This window comes from Hypomesus transpacificus, chromosome 14 (genome assembly GCF_021917145.1).
Source record: "Hypomesus transpacificus isolate Combined female chromosome 14, fHypTra1, whole genome shotgun sequence".
NCBI classification, from domain to species: domain Eukaryota; kingdom Metazoa; phylum Chordata; class Actinopteri; order Osmeriformes; family Osmeridae; genus Hypomesus; species Hypomesus transpacificus.
The window spans coordinates 7,384,539-7,405,914 of NC_061073.1; the positions used below are offsets into that span (position 1 = coordinate 7,384,539).

At 41.2% G+C, this 21,376-nt stretch overlaps 2 protein-coding genes across 3 annotated transcripts; both read right to left on the bottom strand.

The window, feature by feature from the left end:
* Nucleotides 1-1,810: 1,810 nt before the first annotated feature.
* On the bottom strand, nt 1,811-10,541 carry LOC124476819 (ras-related protein Rab-8B-like). The gene is given in 5 exon segments (XM_047034201.1): nt 1,811-2,210; nt 9,417-9,493; nt 9,663-9,723; nt 9,895-9,955; nt 10,162-10,541. Coding segments are annotated over 5 exon segments (444 nt in total). The 5' UTR covers nt 10,286-10,541; the 3' UTR covers nt 1,811-2,089.
* Nucleotides 10,542-12,028: 1,487 nt separating this feature from the next.
* Nucleotides 12,029-15,483, bottom strand: dnaja (DnaJ heat shock protein family (Hsp40) member A). 2 transcript variants are annotated; one of them, XM_047034851.1, is made up of 8 exons: nt 15,232-15,483; nt 14,823-14,920; nt 14,235-14,415; nt 14,035-14,139; nt 13,704-13,931; nt 13,239-13,469; nt 13,041-13,141; nt 12,029-12,964 (listed from the first exon to the last, which is right to left on the bottom strand). In XM_047034851.1, the coding sequence occupies exons 1-8, from the start codon at nt 15,416-15,418 to the stop codon at nt 12,749-12,751; spliced, it is 1,347 nt and encodes a 448-aa protein (XP_046890807.1). In that variant the 5' UTR covers nt 15,419-15,483; the 3' UTR covers nt 12,029-12,748. The 2 variants fall into 2 exon arrangements, with proteins under 2 accessions (XP_046890807.1, XP_046890806.1); XM_047034850.1 differs by having other exon boundaries at nt 12,030-12,964; nt 14,823-14,977; nt 15,232-15,475.
* Nucleotides 15,484-21,376: the final 5,893 nt, after the last annotated feature.

Genomic DNA, 21,376 nt, shown 5'->3' on the forward strand with positions numbered 1-21,376 from the left:
CTCTGGTTTTGTGAATTCATTTCTCCACCACTAAGTGTATGATCCAATGTGAAAAATGATAAACAAAAAGACTGATATAATTGGAAACAAAAAGATCCATACAAACTGTATGTACAGTCAAAACTACAATGTACTACTCTAGGTCACTAAACTGTGGCAGTCAGTGCACAGACAACAAACTCACGTTTCTGAATTCGCTGGAGTAGAGCATAAACTAGCTCACAATAAACTTTCTCTCCAAGAGGTTCTCCATTTTCAATTACCGCCTCTCCAGAGCCAGGAAGGTAATTGGAAATGCCTTTGGCATCATGGCGGCACGCTGGAGGATTCTTGGCAGGGCAATGGAGTTCATGCCTGACAAGGCTGGGGATGTGGTGAAGGCCTGCGTAGTTCTCCACAACTACCTGGCCTACACAGATGATGTGACTCCCCCCGAGAGCCGGTACATACCGCCCAGTTACATGGATACAGACTTGGTGGGAGGGACGGTACAGCCTGGTGAGTGGCGAGGAGTGGTGGCTGGCGATGCCAATCTGACACAGACACCACAGATATCAAGGGGCCGTGCCAACAGAGCTGCTGCGGCTGTCAGGAATGACTTTATGGAGTTCTTTCTGACACCTGCAGGAGAGGTTGCATGGCAGAACCGCATGGTGTCGCGTGGCACACTTCCCATAACCTGATACGCTGGCTTTTTGTAAATATTCTAAATTAAAAAAACTCAACTGTCTCAAGACCTTTGGTGTTATTTTATCCTTACTTTGCCTACAAACAAGGTGCACAACACAAACCATTCAAACAATACTAGAGTGATATTTACAAAGTGCAAAGAAGCACCATAGTGTCTATTTCATACATCAGACCATAGAAATTAGAAGGATTTAAAGAAAAAAAGGAAATTAGAACATGGTTGGCATAGAGTTCTAATATGAACAAGCATCTACATTAAAGCTTTTTCTTGAAAAGAAGAGTGCCTTGGTCCAACCATTCTCTTGTATAGTACTAGAGTGCTATTTACAAAGTGCAAAGGTGCAAATAGGTGTGAGAAATGATGTGGTGCAATTCTTTGACTCCAGAGGGAGTGGCCCTGTGGCACTTGACCTAATGATCTTCCCTGTTACATTCAGATGAATTTCATACATCAGACCATAATCCCACATATCTGTTGGCTCCTGGCCTTTTGTCCATGTAGAGAGTCATCAGACATGTTCCTGTCTTGTGTGTGTTAGAACTATTATCAACTGATGGCTGTCTTTTGTCTACTGCCACAGGTATTTGCATCCATATGGCCCTGGGCCTAGACATGTGCAGTCTCAAACAGCATATTCTTTCCCACCTGATGACCTGCTAACAACCTAATGATCTTCCCTGTTACATTCAGATGAATTTTTATACAACAGACCATAATCCCACATATCTGTTGGCTCCTGGCCTTTTGTCCATGTAGAGAGTCATCAGACATGTTCCTGTCTTGTGTGTGTTAGAACTATTATCAACTGATGGCTGTCTTTTGTCTACTGCCACAGGTATTTGCATCCATATGGCCCTGGGCCTAGACAAGTCCTATAGGTGTGAGAAATTCATTGTTGCTGATTTCTGATTTTGCCAGGCAAAAAAAAAATTAAGTGTTTTATTTAAAACAAAGATATATTCAAACAACAATAACATATAAGTGTATATTCAAACAATAATAAACAAAATACGCAATAAAGCAAGTAAAGTAAAGTACAAACAGTGCAAAATAAGTAATAAAACATCTAAGTGAAAATAAGTACAAGAAATATCGAAATAAGAAATATAAACACGTGCAAAAAGGTAATAAAAACAAGGTGCAAAATAAGAAATGTTGACACTGTATATATATATAAGTAATGTAATATAAAAACTATTTATAGATGGTGGTACGTATTTACAATGCGCGGATGGTTAGCCTGGTTGTGATACAGCAGGGTGTAAATCTGTAATTAAGTTTTATCTCGCTTGCCGTGTCTTTGTGCAGTGTCTTTGCCAAGACACCTACACTATTGCCAAAATAAGTGTTTTCACACGGTGGTGGTGGTGGTGAAGGTTCCACAGGCGCAAAGTCCCTTTACATTTGGGCCCTGCGCTCCTCGACCCTTGCCATTGCCTCAATGACACTCTGGTCTTGCGCCGCCCGTCTTCTCTTTGGTGTGCTGGAGGCTTGAGGGGTGGATGGAGAGGGCGGAATCCTGGAGGGTGGAGGGGTGCATGGAGTCAGAAACCTGGGTGGTGGGTGGCTTGGGAGGAGCAATTCAGGCGGAAATCGGATTTCATCCGATACAATGCGTTGGAAATCATACTCATATCACGAAGAAAAAAAGCAACATATGTGATGAGTTCCATCTAGAATAGCCCTATATTTAGCCCTATAGCCTAGGCTATTTCAAAAAAAGAAAACTGGTGAAAGGAATACTATACAGTGACAGAATACATTTCCGTTTTGCATCATGTGTCTGATTCTTATCGGACTTGTAACCCATTCTGCCCATAGATTCTGCAACTGCAATGCCTTACTTCACACGCTCGTAACCATATAAATCTATGCTTGCGACTGGTTGTCGCAAAGTATGACGTGTACAGCTAGTTGCAAGCGTGCACGAGGTCTCGGAGCTAGGGAAAAAAAGAGCCACTGTTTAAAGCTAGACCGGAAGACACGGAAGTGGAAAGATGGCCGCGTCCAGTCTCGCGCTTTCGCTTGCCTCACCGCGCCACTGAGCAATTTTCATAGAAATTAATGGGGACGCCATCTTGAAAGACAAAAGTAGCTTCCTCTAGTTATATTAACTCTATGGTACAAACGCGGGGATAGTCTTAAAATGGCCGCTACACTCTGCCCTTCCGATTGACATCTTGTTTCACCCAATAGGAGCTTCCATGCCCCGTTGACAGCCTTTTAAAGCCAACTAGGTCTGTGCGTCCTGCCCCCCCCCCCCCACACACACACACACACACACACTCTTTCTAAACCAATATCTCAATATGCCTTCGACTGGCTCTGATATAAGCTTGTTAGCCTTGTAGCTTAGCGCCAGCTAATGGCGATACCCCATTTGTTATGTTTTGGTGGAGCCTTCAAAATAAAAGTCGATTGCGCAATATGGTTGACAGAATCAGTGTTCTTTGTGCGCCAATCCTGGGAATCAGATAAAGCACCCCAATGTGTTCATGCTTCAGTTTTTGTGTTTCAGTAATACTAATGTGGGAATTAGCTATTATATATGATAATTCTAAGTACAACCTTTCATTAGAGATAACAATTAAAACCTTTTTATCCTAAGAATTTGACCTTGGTTACAAGGGTCATTCTGGAGTCTCCAAAAGGCCCTTTTAGAAAACGCCTGGATGTACTCTTATAAAAACATGTGACAAATATGAATATATTGTGGTATTATGTTTGACTTTTGATTTGAATTAGGTAAGGCTTCAACCTGTGGTCCAATTCTGTCTTCCAGCTAATACCTTCCATCTCTAGGCCTCTTCAGGCCTCTGTTTTCAGAACAAAATCCAGGCGGAATTAGAAACTTTCCCTTTCCTTGTGTTCAAGCTTCTATTACTGAACACCAGTAGGACTGACAGGGGTCCTGACAACAGGGGAAATAACTTCAGAGTGTCAGCTTTCAAAAGAGACCATTTACATGCATGTAGGCCCACTCCAAATGGTTCAAGAACAGCTTTCAATTTACTTTGGGCATGCTGTTTAGGCGTTTTTAGGCACATTTAACAATCCCAGAAAAGACCATCAACTAGTATCCAGCCCACGATGTCCGCCACTGACGACCCCGACACGGGGGTCTAGCAGCGGTGCAGCAGTTCAGCTGGGATCAGTATCGCTGCCCTCAGACAGGTAACCTACGGCTATTGTGAAAGATATACATTTCAAGCCACATTCTACCGATAGGCCTACTAGATACAGGCAGGATACATTAACATTGCTAATAACTGTTAGCGACAACATCATACTAGAGCTTGTGGCTGTGATGAATATAAGGTCGCAATAGCACCTCTTTTCAGCAACAGCTTTATAGCAAATCCTGCTTTACATTGTCCCAGGTTTTCAAAACTGTCCTCCTCTGTGAAATGGTTCGAGCAAAAGTGTAATTGAACTGCACAGGGATCTTCTCATAAACAACCCTAACCCTTAAAAAAGAAGTATATTAAAGTATACTATAAGTATACTAAAATATGGATAGTACACTTTTAGTTAACTTTTGATATACTTTTAAGAAGTATGCTTGGAAAATAGTTCACTTTTAATATACTTTTAAGAAGTATACTTAGAAAATAGTTCACTTTTAATATACTTTTAAGTATGCCTGGAAAATTGTTCACTTTTAATGTACTTTTAAGAAGTATACTTAGAAAATAGTTCACTTTCAATATACTTTTAAGTATGTTTTAAAAATAGTTCACTTTTGATATACTTTCAAGAAGTATGCTTAGAAACAGAAAATGGTATACATTTCTTCTGGAGTAAGATGTACGTTTTCTATTATTATACAGCAAAAGCAGTCAAAATAATTTTAAAGTACATTACAGGTTAAATTTTTTAGATCCATCTAATTTTAATGATTCATGTCTATGAAAATCTATTATGCATTTTACATTGATTTTTTTTTGTTACTGAAGCTGTAACCTTAATTACTGCCAAAACATTCTGAAGCCCTATACTCTTATGCTAATAATTATCTATTGGAGTATTAATGGAAAAAAAACGAAAAAGCTACTTTAGAATTTGAAGGTTATACTGTCAAACTGACTTAAGAACGAAATAACGACGTGAAATAATGAAGATAGTGTGGCTCATTGGCTAGTCAATTCCCATGATGCAAGGCGGTAAATAGTGTAAAAAATTGCTGATAAGTTTGCCGTTTGTGCGAAATACAAATGTAAATTCATGAATTTCGTTTTTTAAATGTGTCTGCTTAGAATGTAGTGTTTTGTTGCGTGGTAATTGTCATTGTTGTGCTGGTTTACCATTGTAACCATGAGTTAAATGACTGTTACGTTTCATGAGAACAGCTGGATTCATAGAACATTGATGCCTAATCAGTAAGTAGCTTCTTTCAGAATCTGCAGTGTGACTTTATGAGGGCCCCGTTCTCGCCATGTGACGCATGACCTGAGGTGTCTGAGGGGCCCCTAAACATTTTTATTTATTAATAAGTCATAATAAAATTATATTTACTCTTGAGGTACTTACATTAATTGAAAGTGCACTTGAAAGTATTGCAAAGTATACTCTGAGGCTTTTTAGGAAGTGTACTTCATGAACTGAAAGTGCACTACACAGGTTACTTTAGTGTTCCAAGGTATACTTTTAAGTACTTTAGGAAGTATACTTTATGAACTGAAAGTGCACTACACAGGTTACTTTAGAGTATTCCACAGTATACTTTGAAGTATTTTAGGAAGTATACTTGATGAACTGAAAGTGCACTACACAGGCTACTTTGCAGTATTAAAAAGTAAACCTTAAAATACACCATGAGTGTACTTTAAAGTGTACTAAATGACCTAAAAAGTGGGCCAATTCAGTTTACTTAGTACAAAAATAGTATAGAAATAAGTACACTGCTAGTATACTTTAAGTAACATGATAATAGTCTACTTTTTATTCTAAGTATACTTACAAAATAAACTTGAAGTATACTTCTTTTTTGTAAGGGAAACATCACAGCCCGTCGAGTGTTTGGTTCCTTGGGAAGACTGAAAAGTGTCAGCATTCCCTGTACAGGCTGGTTCCGGTGCGCCTAAGAGATGGCCGCGTCGACAAGAGCTCCGCAAAAACCCAGCTTTTTGTTTGTTATTTTAGTGTTCGTTACTTGTTTTGTCAATGTTATATTGTCGTTTATTCAGTACGACCGGCAGACACTTCTGGACATTAAGTTGTCACTTGGCAAGGATTATTTTACGAACTTGAATTCCACTTTTCGGAGTGCGAGCTCGGACTGCAGCTGGCCCTTAGTTGTTTCGCCGCTCTGTTTACCCGCAAGACGGAGAAAGAAGAAACGTGGCTGGCGTGCTGGAGTCCTTGTTCGGACTCGGAAACGGTGCTTCAAACCTGCTCTTCCAACCATCTTACTAGCTAACGTTCAGTCCATCGACAACAAAATTGATTAACTTAACGCTTGTGTCAAATACCAATGGGACATCAGGAACTGCTGTGTACTGGCGTTCGTCGAGACCTGGCTGTCTTCGGAGATCTCCGACGCAGCGGTTACCCCGTTGGGATTCACCATATACCGCCAGGACAGAACAGCTGATTCAGGGAAGTGCAGGGGCAGAGGGGTATGTGTTATGGTTAACTCTCTCTGAGCTACGGATGTAGCGGTATTAGCATCTCACTGCTCTCCGGTCCTTGAGCTACTAACTGTAAAAATCAGACCCTTCTATCTACCTTGGGAATTCACTGCGGTCGTCATGAGTGCAGTCTACATCCCCCCCAGGTAGACAAGGCCGCTGCTTTGGATGAACTGTATGGGATTATCAATGGTCTGGAAAATATGCACCCAGAGGCAGTCTTCATTGTTGTTGTCAACAGAGCTAAGATGAAGAAAGTCCTGCCCAAGTACTATCAGCATATTGACTTCTTCACACGTGGAGACCAGATCCTTGACCATTGTTATACAACATTCTAGGGCAGTTACAAACCCCTACCCCGCCCTGCTTTTGGGAAGGCTGATCACACCTCCATTCTTCTCCTCCCCGCATATGAAACAAAAGCTCAAACAGGTCAGACCGGTTGAGAGGTCAGTTCACCTATGGAGTGACGAGTGTGTGGCAACCCTCCAGGACTGCTTTGACACCACTGACTGGCTGATGTTCCGGGACGCAGCAGATGGGGACATTAACGAATACTCAGACACTGTCTCCAGCTACATCCAGAACTGCATTGATGACGTTGTCCCCAAGAAGGTTGTCCGGTGTTTCCCAAATCAGAAACCCTGGGTTGATGCCGCGGTCCGGGCCAAGCTGAGAGCCCGCACCACCTCTAAACCTAGTCGCCTTTAATTCTGGGGACCCTGATGAGTACAGGAAGGCCAGATACTACCTTCTGAAGGCCAAGCAGCGAAAAGGGCTTACAGGACCAAGGTGGAGTCCAGCTACTATGGCTCTGATCCCAGGCGCATGTGGAGTGGACTTAAAGCCATTACAGACTACGAAGGGAGAGGCTACAATGAGACCCAGTCCTCTGTCCTACTGCCAGGCGAGCTGAACTCCTTCTACGCTCGCTTTGAGAGGGACAGTGACCCCCTTGCAGTGGAGCTACCTGAAGGCCAAGCCAGTGGTGTGCCTACACTAACTGTAGCCGAGGTGAGGCTATGCTTTAAGAAGATGAACCCTCGCAAGGCACCTGGCCCAGACGGCATATCAGGTAGGGCCCTTAGGGGCTGTGCTGACCAGCTGGCAGGGGTCTTCAGTGACATCTTCAACCTCTCCCTTAACCTGTCTGTACTCCCCACCTGCTTCAAGAGGACCACCATCATCCCTGTGCCCAAGAACACCAAGGTCACATGTCTGAACGACTATCGCCCAATAGCACTGACCTCTGTCATCATGAAGTGCTTCGAGCAGCTAGTCGAATCATTAATCTGCTCCTTGCTGCCCCCCACACTGGACCCTATGCAGTTTGCATACCGGTCCAACAGGTCTACAGACGATGCCATCGCTCTGACTATGCACACCGCTCTCTCCCACCTGGACAAGAGGAATACATATGTGAGGATGCTGTTCATTGACTACAGCTCTGCATTCAACATCATTATCCCCTCCAGACTGGTCTCCAAGCTTGTGGACCTGGGACTAACCACCTCCCAGCCCTACAGGACACCTACCAAACACGTTGCCTAAGGAAAGCCAGCAGGATTCTAAGAGACTGTTCCCACCCATCCTTCAGTCTCTTTACCCCGTTGCCTTCTGGCATGCGTTACCGCAGCATCCGGTCGCGCACACGCAGACTGGACAACAGTTTCTACCCAAGGGTCATCAGGCTTCTCAATGGACACTGATATGGACATTGTTTTACTGCACACTAGTCACTTATACACTGTCACTTTCAGCTACTGGTTGCTCTTTCAGTAACATTGCACTACTGTACCTCACTGTACCTCGCCACCAGGCTCCTGTTTGGTCATTGACTTAGTCACTGATCTGCATATTTGCACAATTGCACTGTACTCCACTTAGGTTAGAATAGGTTATAGGGTTGAAACAGGTTTTTTGTGCATTAGGGTTAGTATAGCGTACTATTTATTGTTATCTGTAATTTAGGAAGTTTTAGTGTTAGGGTTAGTATAGTTGTTTATTTATTGATATCTGTATATTTAGGAAGTTTCACTTATCTAAGCTCAGCATAGATGTAAATTTGTTCCGTGTACTTATATGTTATGTTATGCCAGGTGCTTGCGTTGTCTTGTCTTAAAATGTCAGTGCCCAGTCTAACCTTGTGTTGTTCTGTGCACCTGACAAATAAAAGACTTGAACTTGAACACTGCATTTACGACCGTAGTCCATTTTCGATATCCTTGAAAAACGTTATTTTAAGGGCATACCACTACGCAAATTTAGGGCCATTACAAAGGTCCAGACAAGAGCTAAAAAAGGTGCAGTGGCTTTTTCAAAACCTACTGTTTACAGCTACATTTTTTTATTGTGAGATTTGCATAGGAAAGAGGTGTCAATAGACTTTGGGGTTCACTGTATGTCCATTTTACCCCCTGAACTGTTGTTTCTTCAACCGTGACAAGGTAAATTCAGTTCTGCAATCAATGACCCATTTAAAAAAAACTAATATGAAGCTTAGCGCAAGTTCAGTCAGGCAAGACCGAACCCTGCACTCGGGCTCACACGATATGTTCCACTATTCACTCCCTCCGCTATGAACGCTCTTCTTTCCCTCTTCTCATGTCGGCCTGTCATCTGGGTTTCAGTAGGCAATCAATTGGTCGCTCTTTTCTATCAACAGAACTTTCCCAGCCTGCCGGCCTATCAAATGATGCCATGCCTTTAAATACGTGTTTCTCCCTGTTTAGTTTGTCCATGCCACCAAAGTGCGCGACCCTCCACCTCCCCGTCGCCGCCCGGTGATAACGTTCCGGCTCCCAGGGTCGTCGGCTACCGCCAACACTACCAGTGTCTGGACTGCGTGGGGGATTTCTCTTCGGATGCGGGGTAGACGCCCTTCGATCATTTATTTCCCATGGGGTCTAATCTCCAAACACTTGTAGTACATTTATAATTTGTAATAAACATCACTTTACTCATCAATGTCTCTACTGATTGAAATATAGCCTATTACATCTTAATTAACTGCAATTCATGATGCTCGAATCAACCTAGGCTACTTCAATTAAAGGGCACATTACATTGTTACAATTTACATTCACACAACCAACCTCTTCAATATTACGATCCAGTTCTTTATATTTTCAAAGGACTTCTCGTTGGTGATGTCATAGACCAACATTATGACCTGAAAGGATGAAACACTGCTGGTGATGTATTGTTCTCTTTTTATTTTTAACATGTCTGTATATAACTGTAGATCCTATCAATAAAAAATATATACATATATATCCCATATATTTTGAGTTATAGATTGTAAAAGATAGGTAGTATGAGCCGTGAAGTGCAGGTCCTACCATAGCTCCCCTATAGTATGCTGTGGTTATAGTTTGAAACCTCTCCTGTCCTGCAGTATCCCTGTAAAGAATATGCAAAGTCTAAACTGTGTCAGACCTTCTTTGAAGTTCATGAGATTCTGTACATTATGTAAATTATTGGTCACTTGTCACAGTGTTAGTTTAATAATAGTCTGGAATGTCAGTTGCCCCAATGAGTTACCTTATGTATAGTAGGCATGCAGTCACCTACCATATTTGTAGCTAGACTCTCTTTCCGTTTAACTCTATTGTTCTGATTTTGAAGTCTATACCTGCAATTACATTATGGCAATGGAATGTACATTGCTTGAGTTATGTTTGAAATAAAAAGAGCTTAAAGTAAGAGCATGACCCCAAGCTGGTTATCTTCTGTCATTGGATATTGAAGAATTTAACAGTTCTTAATTAAGTGATGGGCCACCACACGCCATCTGAGATGGGCCACCACATGCCAGTGAGTGCCGGGTAACCCACTCACCTATTGTTGATATGATGGTGGTATTGAAAGTGTCTTCGCTGAATCTCAATAGAAGACATGTCTTGCCTACTCCACTATCTCCAAATAGCCAGAGCTTGAACAGACAATCGTGTGTTTTCGCCATTTAAACACTCTGCTGCGTAATAGATAACGATAATATCTAACTACTGAGAATATAACGCGTAGATCTAGCAATCCGCTTCACTTCACCAGCTGTCTGGGGAGGAGTTAGGCAGTGACGTAGACATCAGTTGCAGACTGGGCCATGTAGTTGTAGACGATGTTTATTTTCTACTATTTCTGACATTCATGCATAGGCTACGATTTAAAGTTTGCGCAGACCGAAAACCGTCTGTAAGCAAACTGTAGTTTAAATAGCCAAACGTTTTTAGAAGGTTTGGAGTGCACGTGTTGAATGCATATAAGGCAATTGGCTATTTTATGGATCGGAGTACAATTTTCTGTAAGTGGACGTACGATCAACAAGTGGCCTACATGTAAAACTGAAGCAAAATACTGTCCAACAAAGCCCACATGTATATATCTAGTCTAGATTTACCAGAACAGCCATTAACTAGACAAGCATGGCAGTTTTCAGACAGTTTTTGCAAATACAGGGTTTTCACCGACGCGTCATCAGACCGGAAGTCGCCATCTTGGAGGCACTCCACATCACAACAAAGCACTGGCACTGAAGTAGGCTATATCCCGAACGTCGTCAAGGAAAATTGTGAATTATTGCCGTGTTTCAGGTTGTACAAATAGGACAGATCGTGAAAAACATTTGGTATATTATCGACATCCAAAAGTTATTAAAAACCAGGGAAAGGAATGCCAGAGATTGTCAGAGGAAAGGAGGCGCTTGTGGTTGGCAAAGCTCAACCAAGATCTACGAGGGAAAAATCTGGACAACATACGGATTTGTTCGGCACATTTCTTGTCAGGTATTGTGAAATGTTTATTTCAGCGGCTCAAAACTAATTTTCTATTGTGGTGATAATATTTTTTATAGTAAATAGTAAAAACAATTAGGCCTACTGCTTTTACTGTGCGCTTATTTTACTGTAAAGCTGACGTTGACATAATATAATTCATATCAAACTACTGCATGTGTATGGGTTCGGCGAGAAAACCAGGTAGTTGACAATATCGAGATATCCAACTGAAGGCAGAATCACCGGGTCGTCACGGATTCAAGTAGATGGAACTAACTGGTAGGGATCTGCACCGCCAATAAATCCAATTTTCTCAACATATCGACAGTTGTACCAAAGAGTGTTGAATTTACGTTATTTTCGTTGTACTCCGTTGAGTTGTTTACATCGAGTGCCTCCAAGATGGCCGCGCGTCCGGGTCACTGCCCAGAATGTGACGTCCGTGAAAACCCTCTATAGCTAATAAAGCTTGTTCATGGCCAGGATATTTCCTACTTATTCAGACACATTGTTTTTATTCAGACGCCGTTATTTGTCTTACCTACGTTGACAGGTAAAACATATTGAGCTGTCATTCTGCCAAATGTGATTTTCGTCTTTTGAATCATTTATTTTTAAATGGCATGCATCTTTGTCATAATTTCATTCTAGTTGGCCATAGACCTTCTCCATCCTTCTCTTGACCAAGAGAGAAGGCAGCATAAGGAAAAGCGTCTTGTCCAGTGGCCTAACTCTAACTTCATGGATGTAAAGTGCCCAGGTAGGTCATACTGTTGTTAGTGAGTCAAACTTTTTTTTATGTGTTGTGGAACTGGAAAGATTTTCATCCATTCAGTATTTTTATGCACGGATATCGATCTTATACTTATATTTAAACAAATTAAGTTTCTGCTACAAGATCACTACTGTGTTTAGCCATGCCCAGACAGTGGTGCTTTGTATGGGATGCTCTACAGTCTTGTGCCAGTCAACAAGGGGCAAGGCCCGACTAACTGAGGGTAGGTCAACAGAAAATGGCATCTGTATCAACACACTCAGCTAAACAAATTTTGAGTGGGACACTGAAAAGATTCTCAACTGTGGGGTATAATTCCCCTAGTGTCTGGTATTCTACAGTACACTACACTATTTACAGTATGAAACTGAGATGTTGACTTATTGACATTTAATGTGCAAAGGAAAAAGTTAAGGCCTTGACACGTTGGATGTGAGAAAAACATAAATACACAATTAAGACTTGATTGTGCATGTCTGTCTTGAGAAGTGCCTTCATGGAAAGCATTCAGCACCTCTAGAAATGAATCAGAATGAAAAAGCAATGTCCTTCACTCATATAATCAGATTGACTAAAGAACAACACAAACTCTTTTTCAATACACAGAAGTAACAAGAAAACAACAATGGATGGCTTGTTAAATAACAATTTTGCTAGACAAATCACTTTTGCAAAACGCAAGGACAGGAACCTCTAACATAAAGCTTGGGTCAAACCATGTACAGGATATTTGGATTCTGACTAGTGAGTGCCCTGCAAATCGCTGGCATTATATTGATTAATGGTTACATTCACTGTTTCTGACACTGTACACCCCTTCTGGGACCATCCTCGTCATGGGCTTCTCTGGAATAGCTCCTCTGCTGGGACTGGGACATCACTGTGTCTGACACTGTACACCCCTTCTGGGACCATCCTCATCCTCCTCATGGGCTTCTCTGGAATAGCTCCTCTGCTGGGACTGATAGTCCATTTCACAAAGATCTACTTCTTCCATGTCATCAGTAAGCATGACTTTGTTCCTGGGAGGAAGCAGCCTTTCCAGTTGAGGCATGAGGTGCTCTGGAAGCCAGTGTTTCTGTGGGAATCCCACCTGAGAGAAAATCACAATTATGAGATGGCCATCTGAATAGCCAATATTTCACATCTAAAGACAAGTATAGGCTCACCTCAAACTGAACGATTAGTTGGCCTTTGTCATAAGGGTCCCTGTAAATGGGCATGCCTTCATTCTGAACAACTTTGACGTTTTTATGCCTCACAACTTGACCTGTGGATATTTAATAATTAATTATTGCATTCCACATAAGGCACATTTGACAATGTAACCTAATTTATACATTTTAACAAAACTACAACTGTGATACCTGGTGGCAAAGTAATTATGAGCATTCTGTTATCCAAGGTGCAAATGGTCTTCTTGAACCCACAGAGAGCTTCAACTAGTTTGATATCCATTTTCATGATCAGGTTATCGTCTTGTCTCTGGAAAATCTCATGTTCCTTCTGATCTAGCACAATGATGACATCACCAGGTTCCAATCCAGGTTCTTGGTCACCTTCACCATGGAATGTTATTTTCTGGCCATCCTTCATACCTGTAAACATGGGTTTCCACACTGATTAAGCCGACTGTCTCTAGAGAGACAGCTTGTGGTATAATATGTATATTATAATATATGTATATTATACCACATATTTTCCTGTGGATAATTCTCCTTTATTCGGTGAGTACTGTGCAATGGCTTATCACTTAAGATAGATGGAAATGAAGAAGCTATGGCTTCAGTGTCACAAGTTACCCTGTAATTGTCTGAAGGGGGAAACCTAACCTTTGTCAATGTGAACTTCAAGAATTTTCTTCTTGCGCTCCACTTTGTGCCCATTGCAGTTCTTACAGCGGTCCTTTGAGTTGAACTTTTCCCCCTGACCCTGGCAGTCCGGACACATACTCTGGATTTGCTGGATCATGCCTGGTCCAATCTGCTGCACCTTGATTTGCACTCCTCTACCCTTGCAACTTGAACACTTCTCAAGCGTTCCCTTCTTCCCTCCATAGCCTATGTGGAATAAACAATGGGAAAGTGAATTATCCTTGGCGGTGCAGTGACGTATTTGAAAGAAGGAAATGTTTCAGGGAAACATGATTCAAGTTAAACTTACCATCACATTTAGCACAGATCACGTTCTTTTGAAGACCAAGTTTCCTTGTTGCTCCATTGTACATCTCTTCCAATGTAACACTGAGTTGATGAATAACATTCTTACCTAAATGAAAGCAAATACTTTTTCAGCTAATGATTTTGTCTATCATCAATAACTTGATTCAAAATATACTTTTTTTGATGTTGCATTTTCCTAACCTCTCCTCTCTTCTCTTTGCATCCTGCCTCCACCTCCAAAAAACATGTTGAAAATGTCTGTAGGTGAAGAGAACTGCCCTCCCATTCCACCCTCTTTGATAGCTTGTTCTCCGCCTTGGTCATACAGATCCCTTTTCTTTGGATCGGATAAAACTTCATATGCCTGTGATATCAATTTGAACTGTGCAGAGCAAGAGGCAAACAAATGTTTTAACCAAAAAAGTCAAGTAAATAAAAAAGTAGATATTGGACAATGGTAGGCTATGCATTGAGCACACAAACAACTTATTTAAGGTTATGTAATATACATGGATTTAACTAGCTGGATTTATATGTCAGGCATGGCTAGTCAAACGTTTAACGTTGCATTTTAAATGTGTAACTGTGCAAACACGAATATAGTGTAAGAGATGCTACTATCGTATGTGACTGTGTAGGCTGACATGCTGAACTTTAATGTAATAACATTATCCAAGACTAGAGGCTGACTCCGATGTCATTCCAGAAAGTTCCGCACATTCCGTTGCTGTCATGTCTAGAAGGTATGCAGTTTAAAATAGACACGGACACCAAAAATGATCCACACACCTTTTCTCCTTCATTGGGGTTCTTGTCTGGGTGGTATTTTAACGCAAGTTTTCGATATGCTTTTTTGATTTCGTCTGGGCTGGCATTGGGACTCACACCTAAAAGGTCATAATAGCCAGTTTCATGAACCATCTTTACGACGGAATCTTTTAAACCTGATAAGAAAAGACGGTTAGGACACATTCAACAGTTTACATTCAAATACAAAAAAGTTAACTGTCAGCCAAAATACAGACCATTGTGAACGAATAAGCCCTATGTAGCCTAAGGAAATACTCAGCAGACTAGCTTATTACATCGACTCGGCAGCAACATTTAGGCTAACATAAAAATGTATGCTTGATATCGTACTGTGCTAGTTAAGCATACATCCTGCCCAAGGATCTTGATATTTGCATAATTTAGTTACCTTGCGACTGAATCCTGATGTTGCCTATGTAACCTACGTCGGCTCTGTTTATGTCTGTCTCCGGGCGAAGTGGACTGGTTTTAAATAGCGTCAGCGTGCTGAACTTTCTGGAGCGCCTTGTAGAGCCACCGGAAATTTCGTTCCTCTTCTCGATTAATTTAGAAAGGAACCATACACGGCAAAACATTTACTCTGCACTGCTACAATCTCTACGATCTCTGTCTATGGTGCAACTTAGAACAGTCTCTAAAATTAGGCTAGTTGTTTAAAAATGTGTAAAAAAAATATGTAGGCTTAGCCTTATTGTAGGCTGAGAAAATACCAATCGTCCGCCCCCCCCCCCCCCCCCCACACACACACACACACACACACAATATACATCAGAAAATATGTAGAAATATATGTTCTCCTTTATGTTTTATTTTTTTTTAATGTATTTACATTTGTTAAGAAAAACATAAGTGTGTGACTCCCCCCTCCTAATTGACCGTTCCCGTTCCCGAACTCCTCCCTAGAACGGCCCTCGTCCAATCGTACCTTAGCAACCGCTACTGTGAGAAGAAGGTCCGTCAAGCTTTGACTCAGAAGCAACATGGTTAAACGGTGTGCTGATAATATCGAACGCCAACTGTGCCAAAACGTCTGAAATCACGTTCGTGTACACACGTGAATTTTTGACGTCTGTACACGTTTTGACGTCTGTACACGTCCGTTTTTGACTGTACACGTTTAAAATTGGGTGCTACCACTTCATTTTTTTCTGAGGGGAAACCAGATAACGATTATTGCAAGAGTGAAAACCTGTCCACACTCAACCAATCTTGATTGAATTAAGGTTAAAGGGGCAATTGACTGGGTTTTTGGGGTATTTCACACTGTTCCTTAAGGTCTCCGAATAGAGTATGTAACATTGGTTGGGTTGAAAATGGCCCGTGTGCTGTTCTATGCCCTGTGACAGATCCTCTGAAATGTTCCCGGGAAAAAACACTAGCTTTTCTCCTTTTATGGTATGCTCATTAATATTTAGATGAGCTGCGCGCTGATTGGTTGCTTATCAACGAGTGAAGCTGGTAGCAAAAACGCAACACGGCCAACAGCAGCACTGGCTGAAACACCGAAGTTGGAGACTTGAAATAAAAACGCGCAAATAAATCTATTGTGTCTACACAACACTGTTTTCAACAGATTGACTATACATCATTTGAAATGATAACATTACTTGTTTCCACTTCTGTTGTTGAAGCAAACTGGATTGATTTAGGTGGGTAGAACGTTAGGCTACAGCTTAGCAACCAAACCATATCGTGATTCTACTCAGATTCAGTTAGTTAGCTAGGCTAGCTCTAGATATCTTGCTGTAAAATAACATGACAAAGATCTGGACAAACATGCATGGTGAATTGTAGATTTTCATTACACAGGTTATTTATTTGAATGAAACACAGTCAGGCACATGAATCAACGTTAGCCCCATTGCCAATAAACTAGGCTAAATTATCACACATTCTACCTATGCTCTTGCGTTAACTAGCAAGCTAAACTTGTTTACATGCCTACAGTCTAGGTGTTACTAGTAACAGTTAATAGCAATGCTAACGTATCCTGTATCTAGAACCTGCCTTTCTCCAGTTTTTTCAAATAGATTATCTAGCCAGGCGTTAGCAATAAGCCAGACTGCAGTTCGTTTTCTGGCTATTTTTCGGAAGCTTCCCTTCTAATGCCGACTACAGCTAGTCTAGCTAGAGTCATTTGATGTGTGTAGAAACGTATTTAGCATTCTACCTGGTATGCTATATACAGGAAACGTTAGCATTGCTAATAACTGTTAGCACAACATCATACTGTCCTTAGCTTGCGGTTGCAATGAGCATACGGTTGGAACAGCACCTCTTTCCAGGTTCAGCTTCCTAGCATATCCTGCTTGAAATTGTCCAAGGTTGTCAAAACTGTCTTGGGTGAAATGTTCAGAGCAAATGAATGATTGTGTGTCAAACTTCGCCGGGATCTTCTCATAGACAACAGCAGCCATGACTGTTGAATGTTTGGCTCCTTGGGAAGACTGTGAGTGTTAGCCTTCCCTGTACAGTACAGCCTGGAACACAGCATTTACGACCGTGGTGCATTTTCAATATCCTTGTTATAATTCAAAACGTTCTTCTTTGTAATTACTTATAAGTAACCTACACAGAGCAGCGCGCAGCTAAACTAGTATCGGAGATAGACCTACCTCGGGCTGGTCTGGATGTAAATTCTGGGGCGTGACAAAGATACAGACCAGAGCCAATAAGAGGGCGATCACCGGTCCTACGTAGGACCGGTGGCTTTGTTGAAAAGCTAGCGTTTTACAGCCAAATTTTTTCTTTTTGAGATTTGAATAAGAAAGAGGTGTCAATGGACTTTGATATTCACGGTATGTTCAGTTTACCCTCCGAACTGTCGTTTTTCAACAATGACAAGGTAAAATCGGTTTTGCAGTCAATTGCCCCTTTAAGAAAAAGCTAATATAAATTGGCAGTGACATTGAGGGTACCCACTAGATGGCAGTGTGTGTGCACAAATAGTAAGGGCAGAGCCTCTGGTTAATGTGATGGGTATAGCCAAGGATAAATTGTGGCGCAACAGCAAGCAAAATGACATTACAATAAAACAGGTTAGGAATACACAGGGTTGAAGACAGCTGGACAGTACACAGAGAAGCCTTAGGCCGAATCCCAATACTCACCCTTACCCCTTCCCCTTAGTTTTGCGTGTTCCCGTGAGAGCTAGTGGTGTCCCAATACTCTTTTGGAGCTAGGGGAAGGGCTAAGACTAAGGGGTATACACCCCTTAAAACCAAGTAAGATCGGGAGCTTACTTGAAACCTAGGGCTATGTGAAAACTGCGCGACCGGCAACAATGGCGACCAAATCATCCAGAGAGTCCGATAAATGTTATATTATCGGCTTAATTAATTGATTAAAAAATTATGACAGTCTTGTTTTGTGTTATATACAGTCATGAACATATATATTTGCAACCATTTTCCTAATTGAAACGTTTCTAAAAATCGCTAGTTTGGTACGTTAATGTTACAGTTCTGAATTGCACAACAGTCCCGCATTTCTTTGACTAGCATGTCTACAGTTCTAAGTAAACTCCATTAGCAGCGAATTTCGTTTAATATCAGTGCATAACGCTACTTGCTTTGGAGATATCGATACGTGCTAGATGACGTACCTGTAACCAAGTGGCGTCCCATTTCCTAGGGCTATGTAGCCCTTACCCCTTACTTTCGAGGGCCAAGGGGAAGGGGTAAGTTAAGGGGAAGGGGTAAGGGGTAAGGGGGAGTATTGGGATTCGGCATTAGTCAAGAAATAAAACACGTAATACCCATGGCAATATACAAGTAATATCCAACACAGGGAATGTAAAATATACTTTTAATGTAATTGAGAGTAAATGAAATGTACAGGGTCTGTTTTTTTTCCCAAGGATAGGGATGGGAACTTATCAGTAGTAGTGGCTCCCAACCCTGGTCCTCAGGATAACAACCCATTCATTTGAATCAGGTGTGTTGGAGCAGGGAAACATCTCAAACATGCAGGACAGGTCTATAGAGGAGAGAGACTTGTGTTATGCTGGGTACACACATTTTTATTTTTTTATCTTTTAAGATTTTTAAAATGTGGGACCACAAACATGAGGACAAGAAAATCCTAAATGTAACCTTTCTGATCCTATAGTGTGTGGTGTTCGTCCTTGGGGTTCCCCTCACACATCATGATTTTGGAGCGGCTCCGACGTTCTTCCGAGCAGGTTTGGCCACTCTTAACACACTCACATCAAGGGAAAATCTGATAAAATAATCTGTAGATAATCGGGACATAACCTAGGATTGTCAGGACATTACCTAGGATTGTCGGAAGGGGGAACTCGGCCCCGAATCAGCCCAATTATCTTGTGGTGTTTACCCAGCATTAGTCAGAGCATGTTTGAACGGGGTTGTAAATTAGTGGAGCAAGGAACAGAGTGCCATTAATTAAACCTGAGCAAGGAGGGCATTATAAATGGCCCAGATAATGTGATCAGATTTCATCTCCATGCTGCTATGTTGCATTGCCTGAGCAGCACCTTTGGCCAGAAATCTGGTGCATTCCTTTGCCTATTTGGTAGGCTATTGAAAGTTTGAATCCCCTCGACCATACATGGGGCATAGCGCACACATTTCTTTTTTCACTCATACTTTGGTGGTTGTAAAATTTCAGCATAATACTTTTTCATGCCAAAACTAATCTTTAATAAATGTGTATATGACCTTTCATCAATTATTTACAATCTCTTTGCATGCTCTGCACTTGAGTCATTATACGCTATGGTTGCATTCATCCCTGTTCCTAAGTCGAGGTGCATCATTTTTGTAAAATTAATGACACTGAACAGTTTGCCATGAAATGCTTGTTTTGTTGACTACAAAAACAAATTGTAGGCCTATGTGTAGGCTACAGAGTCACATATATTTATGCATAAAGTTGAACACGTTGTTTATGAAATGTCTAAAGTTGGCCAATTTAGATTATGTAGGCCAACCTTAATATTCTAACCCAAGGGGGTTGGTATATTATGCAGTGTACATAATGCACTGTATATTTAAACATCAGTTCTCTGCTTTTTTTTTTACTGTCGAAGGCCGAACACACCACAAAACAAGGCTATAGCTAAATCTGGCTATTGACTTTACTAGGAATTAATTAGCCTACGCACTATAGAGGCTTAATTATTATTATTATTATATGTATATATTACATATATACATATATATATTACATATATACATATATATATATAACACGTTTTGGTGACCTTTTCGGTCGTTTAGACATGGCTACAGTTGTACCAAAGAGTGTAGAATTTACGTTATTTTCGTTGTACTCCGTTGAGTTGTTTACATCGAGTGCCTCCAAGATGGCCGCGCATCCGGGTTACTGCCCAGAATGTGACGTCCGTGAAAACCCTCTATATGGGATAGACTGTTGCACAGTACTAGTAGGTTAAGTACTAGCGTTATGTATCGTGCCTTGGTGTACTGGCAGCATTATACATTTAAGCAATTCAAAACTTGCATGTGCAGTAAGTAATGTCACATTAAATAATGTATTTAAACTCAAGCTTGTGTGGTGCGTCGTTGTATTCAATGCCACAGGCTAAACTTTAGGTCAAAAGGAACGTTTTTAATTTCCGGCACACTCAGTGAAGTTTGGCTAGCAATATCAGCTGGCTCGTAGCTTCTTCATGCAGCTTCATGCAGGACTCTAGACTGAGACCAAAGGGTCGGCTTTTTTTTACTGACAATGACCGCTTCCAGCAAACTTATTTTGAATTAGCCATTTCCCCCTAAATAAATATCAAGATTATTTACGTGTTTGGCTGCATATTTTCAGTTAGCAGATGGTACTGTTTGAATCGCAATTCCAGCGAAAAAATACTGCTGGTGAAAACGTTGTTAGAATATCTAGTTTCAAAGGGGGTTCAGCTTGTTTCATAATAAACTTACCCATCTGCAACCGACGCACGCCCTACAATTTCCCCCAGAAATTGTACCATCTCTAGTTCCTCTTTCAAGTAATAAGCCCCTGTGTTCAAGTGTTGAGCATTAAATTAGCTGCATGGTCTGTAGAGATCTTGGGACGAAGCTGCAATAGCATACTTAACAGAAAGTGTTTCATTAGAAATTGTGTAAATGTTTTATGTAGTTAGATGGTCTGAGGAGAATTAATGGAGTTGTTGAAGCGTCCTGGTGAGTTGCAGTCATTCGCCATAGTTCTAGTACTAATCTGAGGCTATTCTCCATAGATCTCTACATTATGTCTATGGATATCTATGCCTGGTCTCCCAACGTGATGTCATCACCAAATTGCGCTAATATGCTAACGATACATATCTAGAGTGCTTCATGTACCCATTTATCAACGGCAATGTTTAACCTGCAAAATGGCCTTTAAGTCACGCTCAGAAATGGGTCATTTGCATATTAAAATCACAAAAAAATCGAGCCGGGGGAACGCCTTTTTTTGTCACCTTTTTTAATCTGAGGAGTTTGCTGGTCTGCTGAACAGATTGACATCAAGTTAAGGTTGTGGCATTGAAGTTCAGGTTAGTAGCCAAGGGT